Here is a 14,360-nt window from a genome sequence, read left to right as displayed (position 1 = left end):
CAAATTGTCCAGCAGCTTGCCAAAATTGGCTTTGATCCATGCTTGAGTGAGGTTCCCACCATTGGTTGAGATTACTTTGGTAGAATTGAGTGCCCCTATAGTTAAACTCTTGACCAAATTGCATTCTGCAGACATTAGGTACAAAACCCTAAAAACAATTGTTAGCACAAAAAGATATAAAAGAAGATACAAGATCAGAGATAAGAAAATGAAATAAAAACAGAAAACAGAAAAATAAAAATAGAAACAGAAAATAAAACAAAATAAAATAAAATACAAACAGAAAAATATAAACAAAAAATAAAAAATTTGAAATTAATAAAAAAAATAAAAATAAAAACAGAAAAATAAAATAAAATAAAATCAAATAAAATACAAAATAAAAAATATAAATAGAAAAATAAAATAAAATAAAAAAATTCGAAATTTAAAAATAAAATAAAAAAATAAGTCAAAGATAATCAATAATCACACAAATTAACAAGTTAAACCACGAGTCCCCGGCAGCGGCGCCAAAAACTTGATGGACAAATTTATGAACACCAAATTATGATGTCACAAACTTGTTTTCAATCGGCAAGTATGACCGAATCGTTCAAGTAATAAACTTGGTTAGACCAAGTATCGTTCTTCCCAAAGGACTCACGGCCTAGTTTAGTTATGTGGTTTCTTGATTAACTAAGACTTACAAACGAAATATTTGGGGTTTAAAATGCAAGACAGAAAATAAACATGTATGCATGAATTTTGATCAATGGCAAAAATCAAAAGATAAACACTTTCAATGAAATATAGATATGAATATGTTGTTGGGGGTCAATTTCATCTTATCCACTCTCATATATTTTAGGAATTCAACAGTCAAATCATCATTGTTAATGCCACTCTCTAATGTACCTTTCTAGAAGGCTTCTCCCTAATCACGAGTTCATACAATTCCTAGCATTCCTAATGATCAGTTCATAAGTGCAGGAGCTTAACGACAACCAATATCATATTGGGAGAAATTCCCCGGATCTAGACTTCCCCGTACGTGCCCGTATCGACAAAACCAATAATCATGCATCGAATGAGTTAAACAATGCAAGCATTAAGCAAAGAGGAAAAACCCTAACTAATGATGAAAGAAAGCATAAGTCTTAATTAAAAGATGTAAAAACAGATTCCATATATGAGAGTTTCACAAGATTACATTGATTCCCCAACAAACATACAGAGTTTAGTTCACCATATTCATGGTGAACCTAGATGAATTACAATGAAAGAATGAAAGAATAAACCCTAAAAAGGTGAAGAGGAAGCCTCAGCATCCAAGATCCTCCTTCAAAGGGGTGGAAGAGAGAGTGTTTGCTTCGTTCCAGCCAGAGATACCTAACCCTAGGAAACCCTAAAGCTTATATATCATTCGTAAATTACAAAAAGTCAAATCCAAGCCCATTAAAGTGCCGCTCAGCGGTAAAATACCGCTCAGCGGTGAGTGCATGACTTGTTTTCTCCCCTCAGCGGCCATTTTGCCCCTCAGCGGACCTCCCGCAAGCTCCTGAGTGCCGCTCAGCGGTAAACTGCCGCTGAGCGGTGATTTCGGCTTCTCCTTTTTGCACTTTTTGTTGTCTTTTCTGATTTCATCTCTCTCCTTCTTCACTTCTTTCACCAAATTCACCTTAAAACCTGCACAAAAACACTGAAATCAAGCATAAACCTGTCCAGCTCTCTTATTTCCAAAAAATATAAAGAAAAGCATGATTTCAAGCTAGTTTCTAAGTGTAAAGGTTGCTTTTAATGTCAATTTTAATCATAAAAATAACAGTTTTTCAACTGTTATCATTGGGCTAAGAAGAAAATTGGTTTTTCTAGACAACAAAATCCTTGAGTTAAGAGAGTGCATAATTCATTTATTCACATTTATAATAATCTCTCTTTCTTCTTTTATGTGAGAAACCAATATTAAACTCATTCCCAACTTTCCTTTCATTGAGCTTAAACTTTTCTTTTCTTTCTTTTCTTTCTTTTCTTTTCTTTTCTTTTTCTTTTTCTTTTTGCTTTTGCTCAATGCTCTTTAATGAATTTCACAAAGTTCTTTTCGGTTTCTCACAACCCCAAACTTAAACCATTCTCCATTACCATATAAACATACTCTACTTAACTCAAGGTAATGATTTCAAAAAGGGTTTTTCAACTTTCAACTTTAGGCTCAAGGTTTAAAGGTTAAAGAGAAACATCGTTCTTTGTTGGGTTCACCTACTAGCATTGGCTCTAAGAAAACAAGGCCTTGATCATGTGTAACAAGCAAACAAGTGGTTCAATCATATAAAATTAGGCAAAATCAATCATGCTTCCAAAGCAACAACATTCAATCAATCAAAAATTTTGGAGCCCAATCTCTCACAGGCTAAATCAAGTTCCACAATTTAATAACATCTTGCCCAACTGAAATCATGCATCTGTTTTTAACAAAAACTTTGAGCAACCACCATCTATGCTTAAAAGCCTCACCAATCATTAACCCAACATGCATCATAAAACAATAGAGCAAACATAAGAATATTACTCATCACAAACAACAATTTATCATACCAAACCATTGCAGCACAATTCATTAAACCAAGTACATAAGCAAGCTAAAATAAAAACAAAATAAGTATAAACATAAAAATTCTGATCCAACAGCATCCATCAGTAGATATTTTCATCTCATCAGCATCCATCAGTAGATGTTGATCTTTCTCATCTACATCGGCATCCATCAGTAGATGTCGTCAGTAGCATCCATCAGTAGATGCTTAATCACATAGCATCCATCAATACATGCTCTCATCTGAATCTTCATCATCATAGCATCCATTAGTAGATGCTTTAATCTAATAGCATCCATTAGTAGATGCTTTAATCTAATAGCATCCATCAGTAAATTCTGTCATTACTGCAAAGCAAAATCAAATCCAAACCACATAAATAATCAATTAGAAAGAAAACGTCAGAAATTGGGTTGCCTCCCAATAAGCGCTTGTTTAACGTCACGAGCTTGACACCATTAAACTCAATCTAGATCTTGAATGTTGGCGTTCCTCCTTCCTTCATGACACCAACAAAAACTCAACAATTTTCTTGTCACCAACTTGACTCTCCTAGAGTAAGGAGCCTCAATCTCAAAAACATCCTTTGCTTTAATATCCTTGATAACTCATAACTTGTTCTTGAATTTCACTAGTGTGCTAGGTTTTGGTTCATCACTTTTCACATCAGGGTGTTGGTGAACCAGTCTTTCTTCCGTCTCTTCGTCCTTTCCTTCCACTTTTATAGAGAAACAACTAAGGCCCTTTTTGACCAACATAGAAACTTTATCAAGTAGACTAGTCACTGATAAAACTTCATCTATTGTTTTAAGACTAGTCTGCTTTCTTGAAAGTTACCTCTCTTTCTTGGTCCTTCAATGTTAAGACTCCATCATCTACATGAATGACAACCTTAGCTGTCTTCATGAATGGTCATCCAAGGATGAGTGATACCTCTGCATTTTCCTCCATCTCCATCACTACAAAGTCCACCGGGAACTGGAGTTTATCAATCTTCACCACCACGTCTTCTACCACACCATAAGGGTATTTGACGGACCTATCTGCCAACTGAAGCATCATTCTTGTAGGCTTGACTTCAAGACCACCAATCTTTTTAAGCATAGATAGGGGCATTAGGTTGATGCTAGCCCCTAAATCAATAAGAATCTTCCCTATATCATGGTTTCCAATGGTACAAGGAATGGTGAAACTCCCCGGATCTTTAAATTTTGGAGGGAGAGTCTTCTGCATAATAGCACTACAATTGCCCTGCACTTCAATTGTTTCCTCATCTAGATATTTCTTCTTCTTATTGAGGAGTTGCTTCATGTGCTTCGCATAAGCAGGAATTTGCTGCAGTGCTTCAGTCAAGGGCATAGTAATCTCCAATTGCCTGAAGATCTCCATGAGACGCCAAAATTGTTTCTCTTTTTCAGTCTTTGAAAACTTTTTGGATAAGGACGGGGCTTCTCAATTATTTTCTCTTTTTTTCTCTCATCCTCTTCTCCTTTCCTTTTCCTCTCATCTTTCTCAACTTCTTTTCTCTCATCTTCTTCTTTTCTCTCTTCATTCATCTCTTCTTTTTCACTCAACTCAGCTTTTTCTTTTATCTCAACTTTTCTCTCATCTAACATCAATGCCACTTCTAGTCATAATGGTATTGCACACCTCCTCAGGGTTAACTTCAGTATTAGCCCCAAAACTCTTGTTAGGCATCTCCTCCAACTTCTTAGCTAATTGACCAACCTGTATCTCTAAATTTCTAATGGCAACTTCAGTGCTTTTGTGATTAGAGATTGATACTTGCATGAACTGTTGGAATGTCTCCTCTAGCTTTGTAGTCCAATCAAATAAGGAGGGTTGTGGCTGCCATTGCTGCTGTGGTGGTCTATTGAATTGTCCAACTTGCCCTTGCCCCATGCTTGGGTGAGGTTTCCACCCTGGTTGTAGTTACCTTGGCGGCCTTGATTACCCATAAAATTGACTTTTTCTTGGATACTAGCTTGCATGACGCATTGTCCATTGATATGATCTCCACCACACAACTAACAAAGTTGATCTTGAGCTTGAGAAACATTATGCAATTCCTTTGGCAATTGAGAGATTTTCTTCATTAGAGTCTCTAATTGTTGAGTCATAATCTTATTCTGTGCCAGTAGAGCATCTTGAGATTGTAGTTGTAGAACTCCTTTTTGTTGAAGTTGAGTTCTTTCACTATGCATCTCATTATCATTTGTAGCCATATTTTCAATCAAATCATAAGCTTCCTCTAGAGTCTTGCACTTGATATTACCTCCAGTTGAGGCATCTAACATCAATTTAGTTTGTGCGCTTAGACCTCCAAGGAATATAATGACTACTGTGAATTCATCAAAACCATGAGTGGGCGTCTTTCTCAACAAGCCTTTAAATCGGTCCCATGCTTGACCTAATGTTTTATCCATGCCCTGCCTGAAAGAAGAAATTTCCTGCTTACCTTTGTTCACCTTTGACTGTGGGAAGTATTTGTTTTGAAACTTTGCAACCACATCTTCTCACTCAGTAAAACTATTCTTTGGAAAAGAGTTCAACCACATCTTAGCATTGCCTCTCAAAGATAAAGGAAACAAGCTCAATCTAATAGGTTCATCTGGCACACCATTGATCTTAACAATATTGCATATCTCATTGAATGTGGTCAGATGCTCATATGGATTTTCATATGATAATCCATTGAATTGGTTTCTCTCAACTAATTGAATCAAAGCAGGCTTCATATCCATATTTGCAGCATTAACCCTCAGCCTTGCAATGCTATTAAAAAGATGAAGGCTAATGACTGTTGCATAATCTGCCAGGGTACGTCTAGCATTTTGCTCTTCAACCATATTTTTTGTTTCCTAGTCAGATCTTTGAGGTGAAGGCTGTAAAAGATCTAGACGTCCTGCAAGAAGAGGTTCATAGACTTTTGTGCTTCTAATCCGAATTGTACCCTGCATACACTAGAGAACAAAAACACTAGAGCACCAAATTAGCACTAACAAATAGAAAAGATAAAATTAAAGATAAAAAGATAAAAGGATAAAAAGATAAAAATAAAAGATAAAAAGATAAAATTGAAGATAAAGTCTAATCGGTTAAGAATTACACAAAAGTATAGTTTCAACCACGAGTCCCCGACAACAGTGCCAAAAACTTGTTAAGATATCGGCAAGTGTACCGAATCGTATCAAATAATAATAAATGGTAAGACCAAGTATCGTTTCCCAAGAGACTCACGACACTAAACAATCATGTGATTACTCAAGTAATTAAGACTTTTTGAAAAACAATAGAGGATTTTGAATGCAAAAACAAGAAAATAAATATGAATGCACTTTTGATCAATTGAGGAAAAATACAAAGGTGAATGAATGATATTGAATTTATTAGATGAGAATGTTGTTGGGGTTTAGATCTCACATATTTTACTCTTATGTATTTAAGAATTCATCTTCTTCATGCAATTGTTAACATCACTTTCTAAATTACTTAAAACCCGATCCCTCGGTGAAGAAAGCCCATCCTTAATTACTAGACCACAATCCCTTGCATCCCTAATAATTAATTATGCATTATGATTAGAAGATTAAGATGACCAAAACTCATACCCCCATCCCTGAGCAATACGACTTTTGGGAGAAATTCTCTAGGTCGTGGTTTCTAGGTATTTCCCAATAACAAAGAAAACCATAATATCATGCCATGAGAGACCAAAACATAACAAGCATAGAGCAAAGGAGAAAATCCCTAACAATTGATGAAAGAAGCATATATAATTAAAACAAATTCAAATACATGAGAGTTCAGAAGGTTACATCAACAAATTAAATTTAGTTCCCTCTTGTCATGGAGGAACTAGATGAACAATGGAATGAGAATGAAATATAAATCCTAAAAACTGAAGAAATAGGAGTTTGTGTCAATTATGTCAAAAGATGCTCTCTCTAGGTCGAGCAAATCCTTAAATAGGGATGAATTGGATCATGGGCCAACATTGACATCGCTCAGCGCCCCACTTAGGATGCCCAAGAGAACAAGCAAGTTTCTAAGTCAAAAAAGGGTTCTTTTATTATCAAAATTTACTCTCAAATAACGATGAAATCAACCGTTATCACTCAGTACTTAGAGTGCCCAGGTGAGCTTGCGAGAAAACTGGCGCTCAGCGCCCCTAAAAGGGCGCTCAAGCTTTGTGCGATACATGAAACTAACGCTCATCCCCCCTTTTTGGCGCTCAGCCCCAGCGATAGCATTCCAAAACTCACATTTTTTGCTGTTTTGCCTGCTTTATGGCTGATTTAGCTCTATACATTGTTAGAGATTCTTCCAGGCACATTATTAGCTATAAAATAAAGGAAATTTAGTGATAAAATCATAAAGTATAACCTCTACCACTACAGGAAAAACGCAATTTACAGACGGGCTTTTACCGAAGGCTTTGAAGCCCTCGGTACTGAGTTAATTACCGAAGGCTTGTAAGCCGTCGGTATCGTCCTGGGTAATTTAAGTCCCAATTTATGTTTTTCGATCCCCAATCTAATTCTCTTGTGCTTCGTCGCTTTCGTGCTTTCTTCACACAATCCCCTCCCTTTCTTCACCCGTCAGTTTCTCGGTCAGTCACCGGTGGTGGTCCGTCAAGGTGGTAAGTGGTGTGTTGATCAGTCGTCGTTGACGGTGCGTGGTGGTTTTCGGAGTGTTGGACTAGGGTTCGTCATCGGTCTGTTGCTTCGTTGAGGGGTGGTGGTGTGGAGGTTGAGGGAGTTGGAGGGGCCGCTGTGGGGTGCTGTCGTTGTCGTGGTCGTGAAGCGATATTCTGATAAAGGTAAGTTCCACAAAATTTCGTTCACACCGTCATGTTCATATTGCTGCCTTCATCTACTTTTCATTCACTTGTTCATTCACTTGTTAGTATATGGTTGAAGGAACTTGGTTGAGGGAGTTGGCTGGAGTGGCCGTTGTGGGGTTGCGTCTCTATCGTGGTGCATAAAGGTTGCCATCGTGAAGGGCTATCTCGGTTGAGGTAAGTTGTGCATTTAAAAATTCATTATGAGTTACAATGCTCTCTTGAATCTGTTTGATGTTAGTGTATGTTGTTGTTTGATTGAGAAAGATTGGTTTTTAATTGGAATAAGGGGCAAGGCACTGGCATGCCAGTGAGAAGGTTTAAATAACCTTAACTGTAGTTTAGGAAAAATAAAAGCAAACGAGTTGGTGAAGATTGAGCAACAGTGCGAATTGTTGTAACTGTTGCGTTTGTTTCTAATGCCTGCAAGTGTGTGCTCTAAGTACGCCAAACTTCAACCGTGAACCTTTCAACCTCTAATTTCCCCTTGATTTGCTTCCAATGAACGTAGAGATACTTAGCTTCTCCCTTGTGCTTCTGCACAAGATTTTGTGTATCAAAGTACCAATATGTGTCCTAATTGTGATGAACATGATCTCTGAGATGAGGATATCCTTGGTACAAGTATTTCAATGGATTGAAAACAGGAACTTCTCTCTCAAATTTATGCAGAAATCTGCTTCCATGTCTGTAATCTACAGGATTGTACAGTGGAGACTATTTCTTTGACATGAAATTTGGTCGAAAACACTTCTCTATAACCTTAGCCTCCTCCTTCAACATTTCTCTCATGTCTTTAATATTTCTCTGAACTTTGTAAGATCGTGTCGACCCATTAGAATTGCAAGGCACAGGGACTTTTTTAGATGTATATGGAATTCTATTGCTCTCAAAGCAGAAATTTGTAGATCTTTTTGAGTGAAAACCTTTCCTTTTTTCAGCATCACACAGACACATATATGCCTACAGAAATTATCCAATTAACGTTTAATTAACTTGTTTAGTGAAGAACACTGTGTGTCAGAAACTCACCTCAGATATAAGTTTGAAAGCAATTTCAGCCTTTTTATGTTTGTTCTTCTCCGGATGAAGTTGCAGGGGTGAATAAAAAGCAACGGTTGTTGTTATAGAAGAGAAAGAAACCATGAAAAAAAGAAGAAAAAAAAAGGAGTTAAGCCTACCAAGTTTATGGTATTGCTGGCGGATGGTGAGCAACCCTACATTTTCTTCCACCTATGAGAACCCAATATGGAGAGATTAATTAGCATGATCATATAAAATAAGAGAGAAAAGTGGTAGTATAGTATGTATGAAATATTCACTCCAAGAATGCAATACCAATCTATGAAAGGTGGCTTAGAAGGGTTTGAGACAAGTGTATGAATACAGCCAAGTGACCTCAACAGTATGAATAGCAGGGGTTCAGTTTTAATTTAAGAAAATTAGGTCAAAGGCTAAGTTTAGAAGAGACCTCAACAGCTAAAGCATAACAACCGTGGAAAAAACTTAGAAACCCATATTAGGAATATAGGTATGATGAAAATATATATAGGTCCCTACCTTTATATGAAACTTTTGGTTGTAGGTAGATGTCTATATTGCTTTTTACTGTTTGATTAATTTGAGAAATGAGACTCACTAAATGAAAAATAAAAACCCTATTAAAGAGATTTATAAATTTTTAAATTTTTAACTTAAACTAGCAACAACAAAAGTTTATAAAGGTAGCACCATAGGCACAAATAGTCACGAAACCCACTTAGATTCCTGAGCTGGCAGCTGATAATTGCAAAAAGAAAAAGAAAAGCAAGTAAAAGTAATTTGTATAAATGACTACTATGTATATTAAGACAATGCTTTATGAAATAAGAAAAGAGTCCCCTTATATATGTTATCTTGTTCCCAACATCGGAGGCATCAATGTGTTGTATGAGCTTTGGAAGCAGAGCAGGCATGATGGTTTTCATTGAAACAAAAAGTTTGGCCACATCGCTTCTGTCATCCTGAGGGTCCAAACCATGAGGGAGAGTGACCATTTTTACCAGTGCCTCCTCCTTGTTAACATTGTTATTCATCTTGCAATTCACCAAATTAACATTGTTATTGATCTTTGATGGGTATGTCTGTTGAGCAGAAGCTGAATCTTGGTATAAATGGCACTTTAGAATAGCTGTAGGAGCATACACCATTAGCATGTTTGAACCATTATATTGATCCCTTCAAAACAACCAATAAAAAAAGGTTGGTTCAAGAAAAATAAAGACAAGAGGAAGAAAATAAGGAAAAGGGATTTGGAGAGGGAGAGTAATACCTGGTGGAGGGTAAGCATAAACTTCACTGAAACACCAAAAAATAGAAATAGAAAATGAGAAGAGAGAATTTAGAAAAAATATATCATTTTCCTGGTCAGCTCATGAGTGCTAAAATTATGTTAAATTAAGATTTTTTTTAAATAATCAATAAATGTTGTATAAAGTTTTCTACAGTCTAATATAAGGACACGAACTTTCCAAATAAGATACTAATAAAACTAATTATTAAAATGAGACTTGCATTATATAAATTGGTCTTATTATTTTTAATATTTTTAATGGATATGAGTATGTCGATTGGACCACTCACTAACGATGTGGTATTATCGACAGAGTATGTCGATTTGAGAAGAGGAACCTCTGACCTCTCTCTCGTTCTCAGCCACCAACACCTGTTTTTTTGTTATTCTTTTTCTTCCTTTAAATATTTATAATTGTATCTTATATTATTTATGTCCAAGTCCAACAGATAAGCCTCCCTCTTCTTTCTTACACACACTGCGCACCTTTTCTCTTCTCTGTTGCTTCGTTTTTGTCAACAATTCCTTACACATTACAAACCAATCTCTGTCATGTCAGTGCTCTCACTTCTCTTTTTTCTCTATTTCATATTTTACCAATTAGCTTCATAATAATATCGTATTGATCCGTATATTTAGTTACTCACTCTCGTAATCTCGAAATTGGCATTTAGATCTAGAAAATGTAGCCGTATTGTCTTTATTTTCAACTGTGGACTTCTATTTGATTTAAATTATGATTTGTATGGTAAAAGGGCAGTGAATCAGCCCTATCACAACATGTTGTCAATTTTGCAGTGCTGGTCCATCAATGTTTTGTCATATTTACGTTAAATATTATACTACTTTAATCCCTCAAACATTAAAATATAGATTGAACTTATGTATTATTGTTTATCTCACATATTATATACATTATTTTCCAGTGCTGGTCCATCCAAAGTGTTACTAAAAAACACCTTGGCAGTTCCCAGTTTTGACTGAATTTTGATGGTTTAGTATACTATTATGCACTTAGACCATTATATCAGCAATTGAACTATGCTACCAACTTTTATAGATCACTTTAGACTTGCTCAAAGTGTGACACAACATAGAAATGGTAGATTTCGAAATCTGACTTTGTTATGGCCAAAACTGCAGAATAATCACTCCCTCACACCACCAAAAGTGAGTTTATAACATTCAATTAACTAGGCAATGTTAAAAGTCACTGTAGAATGTATAAGTGCATAAGACCAACCCGGAAAACAGCAACAAGGTGGAGTTAAACAGAAATTACATGAAATACCTAAAAATCACTACTCAAAACTGAAAAATTTGTACTAATTTTGCAAACTGCACTAAACTAGGAAAATATACTACAAATAAACTATCCTAACAAGTTAAGAATGGTAGAACGTTGCTATTTAAGCACTGCCAGTACATAAAACCCCTAAAACTCAAAATTTGTCAACTTAGAAACCTAAAAGTAGTACCTAAAATACACTACAAGTGCAAAGACCGAAAAGTATATTAAAGTAGTCACGAAAACAGTAAACTAACTATCTACACCACTTTTAAAAGATAAAAGAAAGATAAAATTGAAGTGTCAATTGAGAAATAAAAAGAAAAACACAATTTGACTATTGAACACCTATAAATAGACTAAAGTAGGTGAGAATTTTATTTCCTTGGACAAATTTGTTATCAAACCTGCATTTAGACCACCAGTGAATGTTCATATATATGTTGTATGTTGATGTATATATTGTATGCTCCTGTATATTGTATGTTCATTTATTAGGCTACTCCTTGATTCAATTAAGTAGTCATTTAAAGTCGTATGTTACTAAAAGCATTCTCAATAGAATGAGAAGGGTAATAATACCTTAAACACTTACAATGAACAAAATATGTGAAAGTACTCTATAAAAGAGAACTTTAGTAATGTTAGATTATTGACTCCCCAAAGTTGTATACACAACCACTTAGGATGTCAAAGACATTTCAATACTGAGGACCTCTCTTTGGATGCCCTTATTGAATGCCTATGACAATAGTGTTGAAATTGCCTTCAATGTTTGACTTGAGTAGTAATAGGTTTATTACTTATGTCACATGGAGTGTTGCTGTTTTGGCTAAGTTTTTTTTTGTTTGGCTTGTCACAGAACATGGCCCATTTTCCCAACCATCGTGGATGGATGTACGACCGTTGTTATAGTGGAAGGAGAGGTTTGAAGGAATCTTTTGTCATCGGAGTTGAAGAGTTCGTGGAGACGGCCCGACGATATCAATATTATGCCCTTGATGGAGGGATTCGATGTCCATGCATCAAGTGCGAATGTACAAGTATTTTGAAAGATGAAGTCGTCAAAGTTCACCTTTACCAAAAAGGGTTCATGCCTAATTACACGGTTTGGACATTTCATGGTGAAGAAATTCCTTCGACCTCCACTGCAACTGAAAAACGGCTTGCATCAGGTTCGAATACTATTGTACATACATCTGAGATAGATCAATTTGCCTATATGCAAGAGATGGTCAACAATGCTCTTCGTCAGCATGCTGAAGAAGCACACGATAGTCATGATGAAGAGCCTCCAAGTGAAACGACGCAGAGGTTTTACAATTTACTGACAGAGGCAAATCTACCTGTATTTGAAGGTTCATCTGAGTCAAAATTGTCAGTGTGCATTAGACTCATGGCTGGGAAATCTAATTGGAACGTTCCCATTCAAGCAGTGGACTTCTATACAAAATTGATGTTAGATTTGACACCACCAAACAATTTCATGCCGAAGAACTATTACCAAGCCAAAAAATGTGTTTCAAAGTTGGGATTGGATGTCAAGAAGATTGATTGTTGTGTTAATGGATGTATGTTATTCTATGACAATGACAGTGGCAAAAATGATGCATTATTGGTTGAATGCAAGTTTTGTGGCTCACCTCGATATCAGACAATGCATGCTGGACGGAGGCAAAAAAGACCAATTCCATTAAAGTCCATGTTCTACTTGCCTATAATTCCAAGATTACAAAGATTGTTTACTTCAATGCAAACATCAGTACACATGACATGGCATGATGGTAACAAAACTCCGGGATTTTTGCGTCATCCTTCTGATGGTGAAGCTTGGAAGCACTTCAATCGTAAACATCCATCCTTTGCTAGTGAATCACGTAACGTCAGACTTGGTCTATGCTCTGATGGGTTTACCCCATACATTCAGGCGTCTGCAACACCGTATTCATGCTGGCCCGTGATAGTTACCCCATACAATCTACCACCTAAGATGTGCATGACAAAGCCTTACATGTTTTTATCGTGTATAATACCAGGTCCATCTAATCCCAAATCATTGATTGATGTATATTTGAAACCTTTGATTGATGATTTGAAGACGTTATGGAATGGTGTTTGGACATATGACGTTTCAAGGAGGCAAAATTTCCTTATGAGGGCAGCCTTGATGTGGACTATTAATGACTTCCTAGCGTACGGCATGTTATCTGGTTGGAGCACACATGGTCGATTAGCTTGTCCACATTGCATGGAACATACAAAGTCATTCCAATTGAGTCATGGCCGGAAAAGTAGTTGGTTTGACTGCCATCGACGGTTCTTGCCCATTGATCACCCATTTAGAAGAAACAAAAAGGCATTTCGCAAAGGACAAGTTGAAACGGATATGCCTCCGCCAAAGTTGAGTGGATCACACGTGTGGAGAAAAGTGAAAGACTATCCAAAAGTCACTGAAGCTGGTCAGAATAGGCTAGAAGGGTTTGGGGAATGGCATAATTGGACTAAAAGAAGCATATTCTGGGAACTTCCCTATTGGAAGGACAACTTGCTAAGACACAACATCGATGTCATGCACACAGAAAAAATTTCTTTGACAATGTCTTCAACACAGTTATGAATGTTAAAGGTAAGACAAAAGATAATGAGAAAGCAAGAAAAGATTTACCTTTGTATTGTGGACGAAAAGACTTAGAGTTGAAGGCACAAGGTAACGGCCGATTATTTAAACCAAAAGCAAATTACACCATGTCAAAAGACGAGACAAGAATAGTGTGTGGATGGATGAAGGAGCTTAGAATGCCAGATGGATATGCTTCTAACTTGTCCAGATGTGCCAATGTTCAGAATGGTACTGTCATGTATTTATGGAGACTTTCATCCCTCTTGCGTTCAGTTGTTTGCCAATGCACGTGTTAAATCCACTGATAGAAATCAGTAACTTCTTTAAAGATTTGTGTTGCACGACACTAAAGGAAGAATCCCTTAAAAAGATGGATGAAAATATCCCGATTATTCTCTGCAAATTGGAAAGAATATTCCCTCCTGCATTCTTTGATTCAATGGAGCACATTCCAATTCATCTTGCATATGAAGCTTGGCTTGGGGGACCCGTGTAGTACAGGTGGATGTATCCCTTTGAAAGGTTTATGGGAGAATCCAAACGGTCAGTTAAAAATAAAGCTAGAGTGGAAGACTCAATTTGTGCAGCTTACTTGCACAGAGAGACAACTTATTTTTGTTCACATTATTTCAAGAACTTCATGTTGTCCCCCACTCATGTCAGAAATGAAATGCAATGGCAAGTTGAACCACGTCAAGGTGCAT

General features: G+C 36.4%; 1 protein-coding gene and 1 pseudogene across 1 annotated transcript; both read right to left on the bottom strand.

The window, feature by feature from the left end:
* Window positions 1–3,485: 3,485 nt before the first annotated feature.
* LOC148195866 (uncharacterized) lies at window positions 3,486–3,962 on the bottom strand. The gene has a single exon (XM_088095309.1). It carries the CDS (start codon window positions 3,960–3,962, stop codon window positions 3,486–3,488), a length of 477 nt encoding a protein of 158 aa, XP_087951435.1.
* A 3,892-nt stretch (window positions 3,963–7,854) lies between these two features.
* LOC148195865 (uncharacterized) lies at window positions 7,855–9,605 on the bottom strand (annotated as a pseudogene).
* Between the last annotated feature and the right edge of the window lie 4,755 nt (window positions 9,606–14,360).

Source organism: Vigna umbellata, chromosome 7, assembly GCF_029865625.1.
Source record: "Vigna umbellata cultivar VRB3 chromosome 7, Vumbellata_1.0, whole genome shotgun sequence".
NCBI classification, from domain to species: Eukaryota; Viridiplantae; Streptophyta; class Magnoliopsida; order Fabales; family Fabaceae; genus Vigna; species Vigna umbellata.
Note: the sequence above shows the minus strand (reverse complement) of the source record. Positions and strands in the feature narration are given on the sequence as shown.